A 19,854-nucleotide genomic window follows, 5' to 3' on the forward strand; every position below is an offset into this window, starting at 1 on the left:
GAGAAACTGGAATAAATGCATCAGATTCAGTCAGCAGTAAGTCCTTTAATATAAAACAGTAACAGAAAGATATGAGGCCACACCAAAGATGCACTCTTGTTACAGTACAGGACATGTCAGTATGTTTAAAAGCTGTCCGTATAAATCAAATGAATGTTCCATGTGTAGCCTATGACTGATATCTGCCTAGACTCCTCGACTACCAAACACAGGTTTACACAGCAGGAGCTACAGCAACATTACGGCCACTCCATCAACATGAACCATGCGGTATGAAGCCACAGATGACGAACACTGCTCGAGTCCGATTTCCTCTCAATACTTCATTCTTTGCCTTTCATTAATGAATAAGGGCACGAGGAGAGTAACCAAGATGGACGAAGGGACACTGTTGGTTTTTTCTACTTTTTGCTCAACAGTCCAGAGCCCCTGTGGCAGAGCTAACGAGCGACGGTGTGTGATGGAGGCAGATGGCAGCGAGTTATTATGACACAGAGGAAAACTAGGAACAGACCAGCTCTGGATTGACCCTTCCAAGCTAACAAGTCCTCCTCTACATGCAATCCATGGAGTGGTGATGGGGGGGATAGAAAAGTGGTCAAAGAGGAGTATTAACAAGGTTTACAGCAGCAGTGTGTGTGTTGTGGACTTGGTCATGCAGCTCCTCCAACACCACCTGCTGTCAGAGTAACACAGAAGAGAATTCCAGCAGACTTTTTATTTGGCAGAGCACTTCTCATAGAGACTTCTGTACTGGCGAATGACGAGGGTCCTCGGGTCACGGCTGAGTGCCACACACTGCTGAACTGCCATAAAGATCGTTGAATATTTCAAAAGAAGACACTCATTTTGATGTGTGAGCAAGCTTTGGCATTAAAACAGTGGTTGTTCAATGTGTCACTGTAGATTTGAATTTATTGCAGTGATGATATTATTTTGAGGAGATGTATTGGAAGGAGTCCACTATGGGGTAGCCCATTCAGCCTCTTCAGCCTGCCCAGGTCCTCTCACAGTCCTCTTTGGCTCTTTGTTGCTCACATGTGATGACGGTTGACATCTGGGACTGGCGCTGCCTCCAACGCACATGCTGATGCTGCAGGGCAATCAAAGTTGGACAGAAAAAGACGTTCGGTACATACTGCACAGTAACAATTATTCAATGTCATCGTCTAAATTTGCATCACAGAAAAACAAGAAATAGAAAAAAGGATAACTGAACAACCAGCCAGGAACAAATACAAATATGTGCTTCAGGGGTGCACTACGGAAGCCCTGAGATGCAGGTAAGATTTTCTTTTTTTCTGGTGATCCATTTTCTAAGTCTGATCTGAATTGTTTCCTTTCCTGTGCTCATGACTTAAGAACAGAGGAAAAAACATTTTCAGAATCATTTTTGTATTACTTGTTTTCTCAAGGTCTGATTTATTTGGGAACCATTAATAAACAGAAGTGCTCCAATGCTGAAATGCTATCATGCTATCATGCTATCAGGTTAACTAGATTCATTTAGACAGCAAAACCATTCATTTAGCTCCCAAAGTGGAGCATGACAGAAAACGTTGGGACGTCTGAGCTACACCATCCATCTTGGAATAATTATATATATATATATATATATAACAACAAAAACGTCTCAAATTATTCGTTGATTATCAAATGTGGCTACAGCGTGGTGTTTTCTGTAGTTTTCTAGTACCTTTGTCATCAGCAGTGGGGGAGCATACTCCCTCCACCAGCTCCTTGGCCTCCACAGCCAGTTGGAAGGCGGGATCAGGAAGTGGTGACGGGGTGTCGGGGCTGTCGGTGGTGGGAGATGACCTGCTGCTCCTGATATACACAACACACACGACAAGAGCGGTTACAGCGGGACTGTTACTGCAGAGCTGTGGCCGACTAATGTGATGTTCAGAGTCTCTTACCCGCCTTCTCCTCCAAACAGGCTGGGTGCTGTCAGCACTTTGTGGACATTCTGAGGAGAGACGATGTAAGAGTTGTGTGAGGTTCTTTGAAAATACTGTTTTCTTATTAACACTGAACCAGTAGAGATGTCTGGGACCGTACTTACAAAACATCTTAAGGCTAGAGGCAGGCCTATCATGCTGATTTAGGAGTGCCCCGTAGCTTAAGACTTCTCTCATATCATTAGTGAAAGTTGAGCTCAGCAGTTTTGTGAAGAGGTTTGAAGAGGAAACTCTTAGCTGGGAACTTGAAGTGCTATTTATGGGCCCAGGTTTATCATGTGTTGCAGAGAGCTGCAGTGTGTCTCTCAGCCACTGGGGGACAGACCGGCTCCATGATAGTTTAGGGGACTAGTAGCACATGGGGATGTTTGGATGTATGAGACTGCATCAATGACATGTGGCAGAACATATGCTGATTGTCATTGGAGTCCGTTTCCATCTATTAGCAGGCCTGTTAAGTAATGAATTACCTTTATTGTGCTATTGTAGGCCAGAAAAAACTGTAAGTACTGAATGAGTTCAAATCACCTGAGAGATCTGTATGCTTTAAAGTGTATATAATAATTTATGAGTGATTCTAAATACGTTTACAAATGAAATAAATACATAGCACAATAGCATATAAAGTCTTCTGAAGTGATATTTAAAGAATGAGCACATTTAATATGTTAAAGCTGCAGGCGGCAAGTCTGGCAGATCAAGTTGACTCAGTCAAATGTCGTATGTTTACAACTCTCATGCCCCTCCCCCACTACTTCTACCACGAGCAATTGTTAACGTCATTCAGCGTATGCCTATCTTGAGATGTGTGCATGTGATATTGTAACATGCACAATGGAGGAGGGGGGATCTGTGGCTGAAAGTCATCTCTCACACAGCTCTGCGCTGAGTGCACAGGGTGATACGGGCGCGGATGATTTTTGCAAAACAACAGACAGACTGCTACTTTTAAAGTATATGTCTGGTGTTATTCAATAGTTTTCTCACTGTCAACAAATCCAGTGAAAATACCAAATGTGTTTGAGCCCGTCTCTCTGTCTCACTCTGTCTTTGGTCATCATCTCCAAGCCCATTGGTTCCCACTGAAGACCTACATCTTTAAAAACACCTCACAAATATAAAGTTTCATTTCTTAAAAAGAAGTAATTTCTTGAAGCAGACGTGTGTGTTCATGGTAATGAAGGATCATGTCATCCAGTGCAACAGTGTGGCTCGTTGATGTCTTTTTAATGGACAACGATGGATCTCTAAGGCACAGAGGGGAGTGGCGCGTGTTGACGATAAGAAAAATATAGAACTTATCTTTTAAAAGCAGAATGCAAACTGTGGTCGAGTCTCATAAAAAAAACAACATATAAAACTCATACAAATAAAATAAGAATGAAAAGAGAAAAAAAAGGATTTGAACGTATGCAATCAAAGCTGTACCTGTGCAAAGCCCAGCAGCTTCTTGTTGGAGATCTCCAGGTGTTTCCTGCTCAGCTCAGACCTCCTCAGCTGGCAGTCGATAGTTGTCAGCCTCTTGTTGAGCTCCATCACATCCTCCTGCTGAACACACACCACACACACACATTCAATCAATAAACAATGGAACAGCAGATACAGTGACTGTGAACTTGATTTGGAGGGAGTTAATTATACTCAGTCAATGATTTAGAAGAGTATTGACCTTGTGCATACCTCAACTGACATTGCTGTAAATAATAATCCACAGATTTTTTGTCGACAGGTTTTTCCCCTCCTCCGTTCTAGGAAATCCCGTCCACACAAGCAGGAGTTTTCTAAAAGATCCGACCCAACAATACCTGTGTACGTGTGTGCTAGGCTTCAGTTAATCACAAAATATCTTACGAAATATCAACTGACCATATAACCTTTTGCCACATGGCATCAGAATCTTTAATATGTTTTTTTACGAGACTTGTTGTGACATTTTTCCAGAAGAGGCTTCTTTCTTGCCACTTGTGAAATTGTTGTCACATGCACAGATCGTCCAACCTCTGCTATTAAGACTTGTAACTCCTTTGAGGTCACCATGGGCCTCTTGGCAGCTTCCCTGATCAATCTTTTCCTGGCTCGGTCATCTAGTCTTGAGGGACGGCCCGAACTAGGCCAGGTCTGGGTGGATCTATTTGCTTTCACTTCTGGACAATACTCTGAGCGGTCCTCAGAGGGAGGGTTAAAGCTCTTGAAATCTTTTTATATCCCTATCCTAACTTGTGTTTATCCACAACTTTATCCCGGAGCTCTTTTGAGAGCATATTTCCAACCATGGTGAATTATTTGTGTTACCATGCTCTACTAGGAGTGGAATCATCAAGGAACAGCTGATTTTATTCTGAAGTAAAATCAAAACCACCACAGTTGGTGTCAGGTGGAGGCCAGTTAACTTGGTGATCTGGAAGGTGATTGGTTTTACCTGAGAATGGTTATAATGGTTATTCTAAAGGGACTCATCACTTTTTCAACACTGCTGTTCTAGTTCATTTCACAAATTCACTTCTGGTTTTACACAAGGTGTTGTCTGCAAAGAAAGGCAAAGGGGAAACAAAGAAACAATAAAGATGGAAAGAAAGGGATGAAAGATATAAAGAAGAAGTGGTAGGAGGAAGGTTCTAGTTAATCAGACCATGTTACTCAGAAGCTGTCACATTTGTGAGAAGGGTGAAGGGGTTTCAAACACTTGCTGTCCTTATTTCTTTTCTTTCTCATTTCCTCATCATCGTTGTCACTGGATACTGCTCTGCCTCACAGCTGATTCATGTGAGGCTGTATGCCCGCGTACAGCCAGAGGATTTACCACCAGAGATGAAAAGCCACAGGTAGTGAGGCAGTAAGCCTGAGAGCCAGAGGAACAAAATACAAAGCCTTCTTTTCATCAAAGCAGGCTGCTGGTGAAAACCGAGGCAGAGCTCTGTGACTCAGTCAGCGGGACAACGCGGCCTGATGTGCTTCACAGAGAAAAGCTGATGGTGCTGCAGGGCCTCCAGCTCATGATGGAGGATGGATGGAGGACAGAAGAAAGGGAAAGCTTGGCTCAATGCTTTTTAAATTCCACACAACATTATCCGCGGGGAGAGGGTTGTTGATTTAAAGCCAGTGTGTGCAGATGAACGGTCTTTGGCGTCCCCTCTGTGAATCGGAGCAGCAGAGGTCCGCTGAGATTGGAAACGACGTTCATCTGCACACACTTCCCAGAGTCCCACACTGCCATGACGTGTTGGGACTAACGCATTACAAAGGAACATATTAAAGTTACTGTCCGCAGTGTCTCATTCACCGCTGTTATGTTTTATTCAGCAAATTGTTAGAAATGAGCGGAAACAAAAGCTGTCCGTATGTAGTCTAACTGTTTATCTTACACTCACCGGCCACTTTATTAGGTGCACCTGTATCAGCAGTTTAATGGATGTGCAGCCGACAAATCTGCAGCAACTGCGTGATGCCATCATATCAATAGGGACCAAACTCTCTGACAAATGTTTCCAGTATCTTGTTGAATCTATGCCACGAAGGAAAACGGGGATCCAACCCGGTACTAGCAAGGTGTACCTAATAAAGTGTAGTTTGCCACATATCTTATAATGTGGCATATTCTTGTGAACACCTGCTGGGTGAGACAAAGCAGCCCCTCATATCTGCACACGGCTAATTAATATGCACGTCAGTGACATCATCGGACCCTGAAATGTACCTGAGGACAGGAGAAAGGACTGACACAAACTGATGTCTGTGCTCTTCAGTGTTTATAAACTTGATTTTGATGTCAGGACTATCATTTATTTTTTTTGACATGTATGATTTGTTTCCAGTGAGATATTATTGAGTTTCTAAAGTGACTTTGCTGTTGTAAACATGACTGTTGCTGCTCTGGAAACAACATCTATTATATAAATAAAATCTAATCCTATTCTGAATTTATTCTTTTTTTAAATAACATATATTTTTAGACGCTATTATCTAGTAATGAAAAAGAACCAATAAGAGTAGTGATGTCCAAATGAAGCTTCACAAAGCCTTTTCTTTATTTTCTGAGTCCACTAGATGGAGCTCTCTGTTCAAAGGGTTGAAAACACTAAATTACCATTCTTTGAGGCTTTTTTTTAACCAAGAGCTCCATCTAGTGGGCTCAACACATACAACTCATGGTTCATGAAGCTTCATTTGGACATCAATACATAAGAGTATTGATTAAGAATCTATCCAAGAGTATCGAAGAGTAGTAGTATCAATACAATCCTATTGACAGCCTACCCGCCCCTACAGACCGAAAACGCAATATCAGCTGAGTTAACTACAACAACAGTTCTAAAATTAACGTTATAGACAGGCTTTCAAGGGCAGTATTTCAAAGTATGTATAATTCACTTATTCAGAGTTATTATTGGGATTATTGGGAAAGTATTATTAATATTGATGCCCTAACACGTAATCAGCATTGTAATGGTGCAGCTGGTCAATGCAAAGTTCATTCCAACTGCAGCTTTACCTTTAATTTCACATTCTCTATTGTCGGGCATGTATTTTAATTGTCGATCACATGCTTTGTATGTAAATTCCAAATCTACAAAGGAACTAGTAACTAAAGCACTCAGACTGAAGTTGTGGAGTAAAAAGTACAGTATTTCCTCTTCAAATGTTGTAAGAAAAGAAGTAGAATACAATGCACAATAGAAATAATGAGAGATATATTTTGATGATTTAAATCTAGCTATGTGTCCTGGCAGTGTGTGTGAGTGTGCAGATGAACAATGTTTGTCCCAGAGATCAGAGCATCAGAGGTCCGAAATCCACCTTTATCTGCCGAGCCAAACACCGTCCATCTGTATGCACTGCCAGCATTTCCACAGCATTTGGTTTGTAATCGTGAAAGTGTCCATTAAATGCTTGCGACTCACCTTGCCAGGCTCCGCTCCTCGTGCTTGCCTCTTGCTGGTCAGCTGGTTCTTCAGGTCTCTGATCTCAGCCTCCAGCAGCTGGATGACCTCCTCGTAGTCCTGCTCCGCACTACTGCCGTGCCGCTGGCCTGCCTCGGCCTCCGCTGCCTGTAGACGACTCTTCAGACGGGTGTTCTCCTCCACAGTCAAACATGCTTTCTGAGAAGGATAGCAGAATGTTCGTGTTGGACGCAACAGAGTTCTACAGCTGAGTTTTTCCTATCACATTTGTGAATAAATCTCACAGGCATTAAAACTGGTTTCAACATCCAAACTGATGTTAAATAACATGTCTCCACGCATTGCCCAGGTTCGTCTCTCACCTCTGAGGTCTTCTGCAGCTCATCCTCCAGGGTTTTCTTGCTGTGCTCCATGTCCTTCAGCATCACCTGCCAAGAGAGGCAGCAGATGAAGCCCAGGAGGTTTTTACAGTTGTAATCATTAGGTCTGAGGGTCTGAGCCTTCCATAGCTCGGTGAAACCAGACCATATAACAGAGTAGCATTTCCATTGGCCCTCATTTATTGCTCATTTTATTTAGTTACAATATGACAAATGTCAGTTGTTTTCACACGAGTGTCCTTGAGGAAGACAGTAAACTGAAGTTGCTCCAGATTAGTTCAATTTTAACTTTATTTATCCCACTAGGGGCAATTAGTATGAGCAACACAGTACGCCAACAGACACATTAAGGAGGGTGGTTGCCGTGGTGACGGAGACACAGGAAGAGAATGGGTAACGTTAACTGTCCTCGTGAATGCCTCTGTGTTTACTTTTTCATGAACGATAAACATAACGTCACCCCTCCTGATCAGTCTTTACAGTATTGTTTGAGGAAATGTGTCGTGTGTGTGGCGTTTTGTATGTTCATTGTTGTTACGGTAAACAGGAGAGAGCGAGTCGCTCTTCCTCATAATATATCGTTAATTCATTTTCTAAATTAATCTATTTGCCTACCACAGACATTATATATATTTTTGCAAAATAACGCAAATTATAATACATTTTTACGCAAAATTATATATATATATCAATAAATTAAAAAAATTCTTCCGATTACTCGATGGAATAACATTCTTTTTTCAGTCTTTTGTGCCGTAAAAAGCGAACACATTGTGTGAGTGTGTGTGTTCACCTTGAGCTGCTTCATCTGGGTTTGCAGCTGCTTCACCTCTGTCTGAAACTGCTCCATCTCCTCACTGCTGTAGCTGCATTCTGATTCATATGTCTGCACACACACACACACACACACACACACACACACACACACACACACACATTTATGACTATTTTTCACAAAGTCAACAAATTGTCTTCACCAGCCTTTAACAACTAACCACTATGATTTGGTCTTTTTTTTTTCCAAATATAATGTATAATATAATGTAATAACGATATGTGCTGCCTGTCTGTCTGTCTGTATCTGCTGTGAGGGTTGCTTACAGGGGAGTGGAAGGCAGATGTGTCCATCAAACTAGCTGCTTCGTGATAGGAAAACATGAAGGGACCGGCCCCTAACCCTATCTCCTCCAGGTTCTCCTGGAAAATGTTCCGGGTGGCCTCCACGAAGTCTGAGAGTGGACAGACAAGCACAGACAGAAAATAATTGATATGTTGAACCCGACAGAAAAGGTTATCGTGGCTACGAGAACCCCAAATAATACATCTAGGAAGAGATATGTGTTTCATACAGACATAAATAAATAAAAGTTTACATGTTGATTTATGCTATTAATAATTTGTCTTACTTTTTTTTTTTTTTAAATATCTTGAGCTAAAGTTTAATCATAAGTGTGTTTAATTATGGCCTCATCTAAGATCAGTTGGAACATTTTACAGTCAGGCCTAATCCACATGTACACAGGTATTTTGGTTAACAGGATTTTTCCCTTCTCCTCTCTCAAAAAAAAGGTCCCGTCCACACAAGTACTGTTCAAACAATTCGCTGTCCAAATGAAATGGAAAAACACAGTGATGCAATGGCATGTGCATGTCAAACCAACAGACAGCAATATACCCCTAGCCCTGAAGCCATGTTAGCCAGTCATGCATAGAAGAAGTAGAAGATGTTGGCCAATCAGAAGCCTTAAAAGGCTAGCTGGAAGGCTACCTGGCTGCAAAGGTGAAATGATCATTCTGTAGCGGACGTGTCTGTGTGTGTAGAGCAGGCCTTAAATTAAAAAAACAAACTGAAAAAACGTTGGCTTATGCTCCTTAACTTAAACTTCATTACCTTCATTTCATTGCATAGCTTTGTTTCAAATGACAGTTATAGAGCATTGCATACAGATTCGTGGAAATGCAGCCCTTTGACTGTCTGACTGGCTGCAAACAGACGCACAGACACAGAGCTGCTTCATGGTGACACAATGTGACACCAAACTCAAGTGACATAACCAGTAAGTGACGTGTAGCCGTCACACGGAGCCTGTGATTTGACAGGATTTCAACACAGATATTTCACCTTGCTGTTGAACCAACTGGAACTCTGTGTGTGTGTGTGTGTGTGTGTGTGTGTGTGTGTGTGTGTACGTGTGTGTGTGTGTGTGTGTGTGTGTGTGTGTGTGTGTGTGTTTCACCTCCATAGGCCACAGTGCCTTGGGGGTCTGTGATCAGACTCTGTCTCAACTTCTTCCTCTTCTCTTCTGTGACATCCAGCCCGAGGAAGGACAAAGCCTGAGAAACAGAGTCAGAAAAAAATAAATATAGATGAAGAAGAAGAACTATAAACTGTCATCAAAATAGTCTGTTTTGTAACAAAATAATTAAAATATGAGAAACACCCTTAAACAAAGTAAGCTGCCCTCTCATTTAATGAGGAAGTATTGTAAAATATTGTACTTGGCTTAAACTTTAAAACTTTCTGTTTCTCCTTCTCATCTTCTTTCATTGGCTTTTTTCCTTTATCACATTTGCTCACATATTCCAGTAGATCTCAAAGCTAAATATAACCATAATCCATCTCTGTCTCTGTCTCTGTCTCTGTCTCGCAAAAGAGCCAACAGATCAAGAGAGAATTGTACTCGACATTTAAACTCTCTGTGTCGCTCTAATCCCATTAATGAATTGGTAGATTAGGATCAACCTACGGCTGAGCTAAATTAAAATCAAAGCTGAATAACAAAATTGCACAGAGGGCAGCAACAGAAAGTCAGAGTACGAGGCGGAGGAAAATAGAGACCATCAGCAGAGAGATGGGAAGCTGGAGGGCGGGGGGTTGGGGGGTGGGGGGCAGTAAGAGAATGTGCTGATAGTGTAAAAATAATGTGCAGATGAAGAGTGCAAGTGTGATAAAGCAAGCAGAGAGAGACTGTGAGACAGAGAGAGAGATCAATAATTAGATGAAGAGAGAGCTTGGGGGTGGAAAAAGTTGCAAGCAAGTGAATCAGAATAAGAAGAATCATCCGTGTAAATTCCCTTCATGGAGTTTCTTTAAAACCCCCGAAAGAATGAGTGCAGAAACAGACTGAATCTTCCATACAGGTCACAAGGGTTCTGTGAATGTTTTGAGTATGAAAATGATGTGCTGTGTCCTTCACAATCATCAGATCTCACAGCCTATGTTAGACAGTGCTCTCCACCACCATCAACAATAATATAATAGTGAATACTAGCAACCAGTATTTGTCATTTGGTCGGTCTCAAAGTGTTAGATAAGAGAATCATGTGAATCGGGTGAGATAGAAAGGTGTATGAGCATGCACTTACCAAGAAGTGCCAGGAGAAATATATTTAACACTTTACCCAGAGGGCAGGACTCACCAAGTCTAACTTGTCTGATTTGAGGCGTATGAAGGGGTCCAGTGTTATCTTAGGTTTGGCCCCTGTTGGTGACCGCTGGCTGGTTGAACCTAAAGAACGGAGAAAAAAAGAAAGGAGGGTGGAAAAAAGAGGGGGAAGAAGAAGAAGAAGATACTTTTTTTTTTTAAATGGTTGATTTTGTTGCATACAAAAGGGAAGGCAGTGACCAGGAGTCAGGATGTGTATGGAAAAAATCATTGTTGAAAATACCCTATCTGTGGGAGATATCAAAGCAGAGGCTACTGGCCTTTAAACAGGATGAGGGGAGAGTATGTGAGGCCACAGAACACTTAGTAAACAACAGGAGGAGAAATATCATTGGATAATCTGTAATATCAGAGTGGATGGACAGATATTCTCTGTGGATTTGGTGGAAGTCGCCGTGATAGGGGAGGTGTGTGTGTGTGTGAGTGTGTGTCTGTGAGTGTGTTTGGGTGGGGGGGATGAAAAGCAGATGATTAAAAAAAGAGGAGTGGAGGAAAGGTGGATGATTATATAGATGAGAGTGAGGGAAAGCAGTGAGGGAGGGGAGGGCAGACAGCCAATGCCTAATATTAATTTGATGAGTTTGTCTGTCCCAGATTTGTGTGTCTGCTTTCTACGCAAACCTTTCCTCTGAGTGTCTGTGTCTGCACACCCCCTGTTGCTCGGGGTATGAACTCATTTCAGAAACAACCCTGCTCCTCATCTCATCCAAAGGATTTGCACCCTCTACTCCCGTCCCCCACCCCTGACTGGAGGTGATGATAGACAAAACCTATTAGATTTTGAGTTTGTGAAATAATGGCATATTTTCAAAGCACCCTGTGTAAACCTGAGAATAAGACTCTTCGTGAGAAATCTTAGTTTAGAAATATCTACAAAAGATCAATATAAAATGTGTGCATAAATTATATCATGATATGTTGAGGCAAGCCAGGTCAGACTGCCATAGTTAAAGTCGTATTCCTTTTTTGCAGGTTAATGGCCCCTTTCATTCATCCTACCCCTGCTCCCCTGCTTAGACCACAGCCATCTTCAATCTCTTGGATCTCAACTACACACCTTTAATGTATCCTGCATGGCTGGGACGTTATTGTGGTGGCAGAATCTAGCCACAGACAGACGTACAGTATAAACACTTGGTGAAGTACTCTGCGGTAATTCCCACAACAGATGGTGTCTGCAGGACCACATTTTGTCATGATGACAAACATACACACAGACTCATAAAGTTAAACTGAAATTCCGGGGTAAAATCACCCAAGGGTCTTTTTCGGCAAATTCGGTCATCAAATAAGTCATCAAGACAATTTTTTCATGTATGAATTATTAACAGAGATATTCAGGGGAGTCGCTAACAACTGGCCGTGGCTAACACTGATTCGCTCGGGGCAGCAAGGTGAAGACATTAAAACAAAATAACAGCAATCCTCTGCAGCAGCATGAGAAGAGTCCCTACACAGAAAACAAAGCACCAACAACATAGTTAGTGAACCTGGAGTTTATTAAAAGACTGTTTAGAAAGACTAACTTATGGCATTCTTTTTCAAGCCTGCCCTCTTTGGGTTCTTTGGGTCACAAGCTTTCCTAGGAATTATGAAGTCGTCCTTTTCAAAATGTTTGCTGCAGACACAGTAATCCCTCTGCGTAAGCGTCTCGATTGGCGCCTCAATGTCCAGATTCAAAACAATAAGCCACTGGTTTATCAGAGCTCCGTCATCTTACCGCAATGGCAGCCTTTGAAAAGCTTCTGGGTTCTAAGCTCTCATTTTTGTTTCACAGCCGGGAAAGATACAAACACAAACCATTCTGTCTCCCTTAACTTCAAGTTGCCGGCAAGTTGCAGTCACTGTCGAGTCACAATTAACTCATATTGACTGATCCAAATTTGAAGTGTCATCATTAAGATATACTGTGATAAGGATATAATTTCATGGTAGCATGTTAACATATAAACCTAATTAATATTGAACTATTAAGGTTGGATCTATTTGATTTTCTTTTAAGTTACTATCTATCAAAGAGTGATTTGTGTTTATTTAAAACAATGGTGATTGATCATGTGACCCCCTTATGAACGCACGTGTTGCCTTTTGCTGAGTAATACAATCTGTGTGTCTGTGGGGACATTCGCGGGCTGGATGTAAATAAGCCTCCATGTTAGTGACGCTGCTGACAGCGGTTGGTCTGTCGGCCGAGCTCGTCACTAACGGTAATGCTGCGTTTACTTGTAATCGGAAATCGAGAACTTTCAACTTGAGTCAGGCTTGTAGTAAGGGCAGAAGTGTAAGATATAGGAACATGTGTGTGTGTGTATGGATTTAAGAGGGTAACATATAGGGGACGGACCGTAAGTAGAGGTGAATGTGTTTCAATAAAGTTTACAAAAGAGTTCACCTTGAACGTGACAAGATGGAGGGCTCTGACAGAACAGGCTTGCCTGCAGTTACATTTTACAGCCGAAGAGGCCGCAAGAAACAATGTATCTCAAATCTTATAGATTACAACTTTAAATATAATAAGTCAGAAAAAAAATGACCTTGCAGTGTAAACTGTCCAGTACCTCTTTGACTAGTAACTGGCACACACAGAAGGTGCACACGGATAGCTATCCTGGTGGAGGTCAGAGGTCAGAATATAGACAACTCCAGCGAGACTAAGTATGCTGCTTATCATAGCTGAGCACAGGAAACTGTACTTGCCCCTGTACTCGCCTGCGACTTAATCCCTGTTAAACCAGTGCATCAAGGTACCGCTGAGTAGGACCCCAGGTGATGATAGATGCGTGCAAATAGGGTTTTACACATACCCACACCACTACGTTTATCTCCTTAACAAGATTGAAGGCCTTTGATGACGTGTCCCCATGCTGCGCTTTAGAGCAGGTCAGACACTGCATGAGAGATAAGAGATGAGAGGTAAGAGGAACGTCGGGCCGTCTGGGAGCTCAGCAGAGTCAAGTAGATGAATATTATGCATGACCCAGTGTCACCAGTGGAGTGAGGAGGCTTACGTTAAAGCACAGGTGCCTCCCAGCAGCAGGACAATCTAAGTAAACCTTACTTATTCTTACTAACGACTGTGATGTCGACTGTTGGGATAGAGGCCTGCAGTTCTCCCCCCTTCCCCTACATCCATTTATTTCTTTTGCAATGACACCCTTAGTGCATCTGGGGCTTAGTGCCGTCCAAGATTACTGTGAATGGTAAGACATACAAACATGCCAGACTGTTAACTTGTGCAGCCAGACTTTTCTCCAACACTGACACAGCGCTGTGCAGATCGACTAAACTTTACTATACCTAAATTGGGATTAAATCGTCAAGGCTTCATCCTTTCTCACCATAATTGAACGAGAATGAAGCCTTTTTAAATGATTTATTGTCATGAGTCAATGTCACTCTTTTATGTAAAAACTACATCCGGACAGTATTTCTATCTGCTCACCTCAACGCAAACTGCTGACATCTGTCATGGCTAGCAACTGGCTTAACCAATAAGAGTCTGGATGTGAGCTAAGTGGTCACAGCACCTAGAAAATAACCTTGACTGGGGTAATCCAGGCCAATAGGATTGGGCCAGTCTGTCAGGTGGCGTTGAGCTGGGACCCACAGACGACCCTTAACGTTAGAGCTCCTGGTCTTTCATTTTTATCGTCACGCATGCTCTCTTGAACTAAAAACTGCCTGTTTAATATTGTTTTCTGCCTTTAGGTTCCTCAGTAAAACTATGTTGTTTTCATGCACGCGGGTTGGACCTCAGTAAAACACTTGTTACACATTAAAAATCCACATGTCTTTTAATCTAACAATACCTAAACTGAGGTTACGCAATGTAGTGTTTATGATCACACCGGTTTTCTACTGTTTTCCCTGACCTGACTTGAAAGCACCAGGACAGCAGTTCCAGCTGTGATGCAGAAACACCGGCGATAAGCGGAAGGATGAAACAATAACTACATCCATTATTTTCAAGATGGTACTTTTTCATGATCCCTCGTATTCCTGTACACTCGGAGGTCCCCCGTGCTGTCTTTTTTTTAATTAAATCCCATCCTCTCCTCCCCTCATAATCTCCAATCTCTGGGAGGGAGCAAATGTTCCCCGTTTTTCATTCTCGGATCAAATGGGTTTATCCACTGTACATGTGTGTGTGATTTCCTAGACTTTGAGGACAAATCACTGAAATCTCAACTCTGATTCGGCAGGTGTTTTATAGTCATTTAAAGGTTATTTTGTGGCACAGCTGCTTAGTTATGTTTTCAGCTCCGTTTGTTTGTCTGTTTGTCAGCAGGATTAAAGAAAAACTACAGTAACGATTTTCATGAAACTTGGTGGAACGGTGAAGCATGGGCCAAGAGAGAACCCGATCAGTTTTGGAGTGTACCAGAATCATGGAATGGATTCATAAATAATTTTGCACTTCTGATGACATTTTGAGATGTGGCATGTGCTGCATTCATGTGGTGGCAGAATAATCGGAAAAATTAGACCCCGACTGGGAAAATTCACACAGCCTTAACATTGTGAGATGCCTTGGTAGAGGTCTGTGCTCTCTGAGTGCCCTTCTCCTTAAAGGATATTATACAAGCAAACAGGAAGATAGTGAGAAGGGTGGATGATAGTGGTTAAGGGAATGAAATGGGGGTTGGGGGTTTTACCAAGAGCAGTGATCATCACAGGAATAATAACCACCAATTAATAAAGAAAGTATATATATACATGCATCATTGTGTATTTTCTAATAGCAGAAGGCTAGCATAGTCTATAATTCTCTTATATATAATCAAACCCCCTCAAATGATCAAAACCAAGACTGTGTTTGTGTCTGAATATTTTATTAAGCTGACTGTGACTCTCAGCCCCAAGCCCATCGGTCTCTACTGAAGAGGTTAAAACAGCACACAAATACATAATGTACAGGTGGCTACTGCAGTTTAAAAAAAAAAAAATAAAAAAAAAATAAAAAAAAAAAAAAAAATATATATATATATAGTATTAAAACAGAAAGAAACAGTGCATTTGTTGGGGACTATTTACAGCTGTGGATTAATCCCTATTTGGTGCTCTAATTAGTATTGAGGGCAGCGGGACAGTGTATGTGGGATTGAGTCACACTACAGTGTGTTAATTGTTATAAAGGAACATGTCAACCAGTGCAAAATTGTGGCTCATTGATGTGGTTTTAACATCAATGGAGCTCTATGGCGCAGAGTGAGAAGAGATACCAGGCTTTTATACACACACACACACACACACAATACTTTTTCGTTGATGAAAAGGTTCTTAGTACTTCCAGTCCTGCTGTGAACCAACAGCCCACTCGGCTCAGCAGCAGAGGCGGAGGAACGGTAAATAAGAGAAAAAACTGGAAGGGAAACAACGAGAAAGAGTGTATGATGAGGTGTTTACCTGAAATATGAATATCTGGTGGGCAAATGTCAGGAGAAGGTGAGGACACTGGGGCTGGCTCCTCTGTACAGATCTACAAAGAAACATTGATTATATTAACACTTAAACTGCAAATTCATCATTCATCCGCTACTGAAGATCAGTGTGGAGGCTGGAGTGTGGCACCGGAATACATTTAGATTTTCACATAGTAAAATCCAAACTAAATCATACATTGGTAAATTGAGCAAACCTGTTATGAATAGATCAATTAAATTAGCATTTAATGATGATGAAATTGAATAAGCTTTGTCTAGAAGAATCGTCTACTATGCAAATGATCCATTCTAATTCCTTTCAAATGTAAATGGTAAATGGACTTGTACTTATATAGCGCCTTTCTAGTCATCTGACTACTCAAGGCGCTTCACAGTGTCTGTCACATTCACCCATTCACACAGACATTCACACTGATGGCAGTGGACATCTACATACCATCTAATCTGGTCTAACCATTCACACCACATTTACACACCCATGCGCAGCACGGGGAGCAATTCGGGGTTCAGTGTCTTGCCCAAGGACACTTCGACATGTGGACCGGGGGGAGATGGGGATCGAACCACCAATCTCTCGAACAGAGGACGACCCACTCTGCCACCAAGCCACAGCCGCCCTAATGTAAATTGTTGATTACATTATTGATTACATTTTGAGTACGCTGATATGGGAGCCTACGATGCATTTTATAAACCCACAATTATTTTTTGGTTCACTGTGAAATCCGGCGCATGCTGTTTCATAATTGTTTCTCCTGCTAAAGTAATACAATGTCACAACATCTGTAAATCCCCTGACAGAATGTCCAACACCTTGACATAATCTGGTCTGATTTTGATGCCTGAAACGAATCATAGCGGACCTCTGGTGATCTGATGTGGACTTTTAAACGTCCAGCGTTGTAGCTGTTTCCTGCGGCTCGCTGAACCCCGTTGTGGAGAGATGTGCTGCTTGGAAAAAGTCCTTTCCCTGGGATGAAGGCTATTTCCACAGCACTGTCTTGGCTGGAGACACAATCCATAAACAAAAAACTGTAAGTATGTACACAGTGACATATAAATAAGTAGAGGGAAGAGAGACGGCCGTGACAGTTTGTATAGTTGACACTAATCCCCACTGTGATTAAAGTTTCCAGAGACACACAGATGTTACTTACCTTTGAGTTACTGATTAAACAAGCACCACCCACCTGGTTTTGACTTTGTTCAGCATGCTTTTAGCCTCATCGTGGGTCACACCTATCAAGGACTCCTTGTTAACGGCAATGAGCTGATCTCCAGGCCTCAGACGTCCATCCTGCACGCAAAGAAACTTGAGTAAAAACAAGATTGCTAAATATTCCTGGCCTGTGCCTGGGCTGGGTGTGTATGAGAGTCTGGGCCAGTTACAAGAAAGTTAGCACCTGGTCAACATTATCTCAATCAGCTCTTTTCCACTGCAGCAGTTGTGTAACTTTTGTCACAGTTTCTGCTTTTATTTCCACTGTTCTCAGGCCAATACTTTAAACTGAACCTACTCAAAAAATATATAAAGAGACAATTCAATCTGTAACAATGGCTGTGGGACATGGATCAGAAACATAAGCGTTAAGACAATAAAAACATACTGCGTTACAGGTATAGTGAGTGATATAAATGATTAAAGGGATCAGCTACTGCACAATCTCGTAGGGTCTGTATGGTGTCCACTTAAAATCAATTTAATTAGCATGTTAGCAAGAGTGCAAAATCTGAAATGCTCATCCTGCTGCCTCAATAGTCTCCCTACAGGGTTTTTTAAACATATTATCACCTGCATGGCATGATTCTCTAGTGAGTCAACACTTCTCATCTCTGAGGCGGTTTACCACAAGGCCAAAAAACTGCAGTTATTAAGCCCCAATAGTCTAGACCTCCTACTAAGGACTAATTCCAGGCTAATATGAAACTCCCCATATTTAAGTGAGATTAGTGAAAATGCTATTTTAACAGTCAAGACTTGGCCACTCGTGTTAATGTCATGAATGAACCGACAATTGTGTAGTGGCCAGTGGCCCAGTGGTTATAGAATTAGCCCCATGTAAAGAGGCTGAAGGTCCTTGAGGCAGCAGCCGTGGTACGACTCTGACTTGCGGCCCTTTGCTGCTTGTCTCTCCCTCTCGCTTTCTCCCACCCCATTTCCTGTCTCTCCTATATAATAAAAGGCTTAAAAACTGCCAAAAATAAATACATCTTTAAAAAAAAACAGACAATGGTAAGGTTTCAGTCTTGGCTTTATTGGATCTCAGTGCTGCACTCGACACGTTTGACCACAACATATTATTAGACAGACTGGAAAACAAGATGGGACTTTCTGACAAAGTGACAGGAACTACTTTGTGTTGATCAGAAATTGTATATCTGAACATACAAAAATGATATGTAGTTCCCCATGGCTCAATTCTTGGTCTTCAACAGCTACACAATAAAACAGTGCAGAATGATTACAGAAAACCACAACATATCTCACCATAATTATGTGGATGACCCACAGATTCATATTATGATCAGATGACTATGGTCCAATACAAACACTGAGCAGGTGCACTGAAAACTGTGGCAGAAGTTTTTCCAGGTAAACAAAGGAAATGGGAATAATTGCCTGAACCCAAAGGAAGATTATTAAATGATCAATTACAAGATCAGCAAACTATCACCTCAATATATCAAGGATTAAAATACTAATGTCTCAGCAGGATTTAGAAAAACCTGTTGTTCTCCAGTAGGGTCGATTACTGTAATGTCATCTTTAAGGGTTTCTCTAAACAGCTGCAGCTGATTCAGAATGCTACTAAGTCCTCTTTAATACCAGGAGAGTGGATCACATCAGTCCAGTTCTCAGACTTAATTATTCTGTTGGTTTATAAATGTTATGTTTCAGGGCCAAAATATATTTCTGATCTCCTGCTCCGGTAGGACCCAGTAAGCAGGGTTTTGTCACCTTATATCGTTTTAAATATTTAGCCCCCCTATCTTGGAATAAACTACGGGATCATTTCAAACTGGAATCCCTCATCAGCACGGACCATTTCAAAAGCAGGATTAATGACTTTTTAAATACAATTTGCACATGTACTGTCTCTGAGCACTGAGCTGCTTTTTTTTATTTTTGATGCAGTTTTATTTTGTTGATTTATCATGTTTAGTGTGTGTTGGTTTTAAATGTGAAACTTGGATGTTTATGCTGCTGTCTTGGCCAGGACTCCCTTGGAAAAGAGATTTTAAATCTCAATGGGAATATTCCTGGTTAAATAAAAGGGTAATGAAATGAAAAATAGCCGCTACAGTTGTGATTAATGCATGGCTGCAACATCCCCCAGCTGACTCATCCCATACAGAAAATCACAGTACATGAAATGCTAGCTTGCTTCCTATATGACACAGGGGATTAAGAGTTGGGATTTAGAGGAAATGGACAACCTGCTTCCATAAGCAGAAGAGTGAGTGTCAGTAGCTGTTGTAATAGAGCCAGGCATTAGTGTGCAGTCACGAGTGAGTTGAAGAGACTTAATAACAGTGTGGACATACAGCAGTGGTGTACCGTGCCCTGTCTCTAACACAGTTGCGTGCCGTCTTACTACCCTATGCTATTCCCCATCTGTTATTGGGGCTTTGGAGCAGGCCAGTGGAAACAAATGGGCCAAAAGAATTGTTATGCATAAATGCCCGCTGAACTGCATCATCCCTGAGAGATGGCTACGACATTT

At 41.7% G+C, this 19,854-nt stretch overlaps 1 protein-coding gene across 1 annotated transcript in view; it reads right to left on the bottom strand.

Annotated features, from left to right (window-relative positions):
* Positions 1–1,034: 1,034 nt before the first annotated feature.
* LOC310960133 (syntaxin-binding protein 4) overlaps positions 1,035–19,854 on the bottom strand; it is a gene marked incomplete at both ends in the record, with an annotated part of 51,293 nt that continues 32,473 nt past the window's right edge. The window contains 13 exons of the mRNA XM_083931752.1: positions 1,035–1,093; positions 1,697–1,827; positions 1,920–1,969; positions 3,390–3,509; positions 6,860–7,057; positions 7,222–7,314; positions 8,033–8,125; positions 8,341–8,468; positions 9,477–9,573; positions 10,660–10,748; positions 16,092–16,164; positions 16,993–17,134; positions 17,320–17,426. Coding sequence (XP_083787878.1) covers positions 1,035–1,093; positions 1,697–1,827; positions 1,920–1,969; positions 3,390–3,509; positions 6,860–7,057; positions 7,222–7,314; positions 8,033–8,125; positions 8,341–8,468; positions 9,477–9,573; positions 10,660–10,748; positions 16,092–16,164; positions 16,993–17,134; positions 17,320–17,426 — 1,380 coding nt within the window. The remainder of the gene's footprint in view (positions 1,094–1,696; positions 1,828–1,919; positions 1,970–3,389; positions 3,510–6,859; positions 7,058–7,221; positions 7,315–8,032; positions 8,126–8,340; positions 8,469–9,476; positions 9,574–10,659; positions 10,749–16,091; positions 16,165–16,992; positions 17,135–17,319; positions 17,427–19,854) is intronic.

The sequence above is a fragment of the Echiichthys vipera genome, assembly GCF_963691815.1.
Source record: "Echiichthys vipera genome assembly, chromosome: 17".
Taxonomy (NCBI): Eukaryota; Metazoa; Chordata; class Actinopteri; order Perciformes; family Trachinidae; genus Echiichthys; species Echiichthys vipera.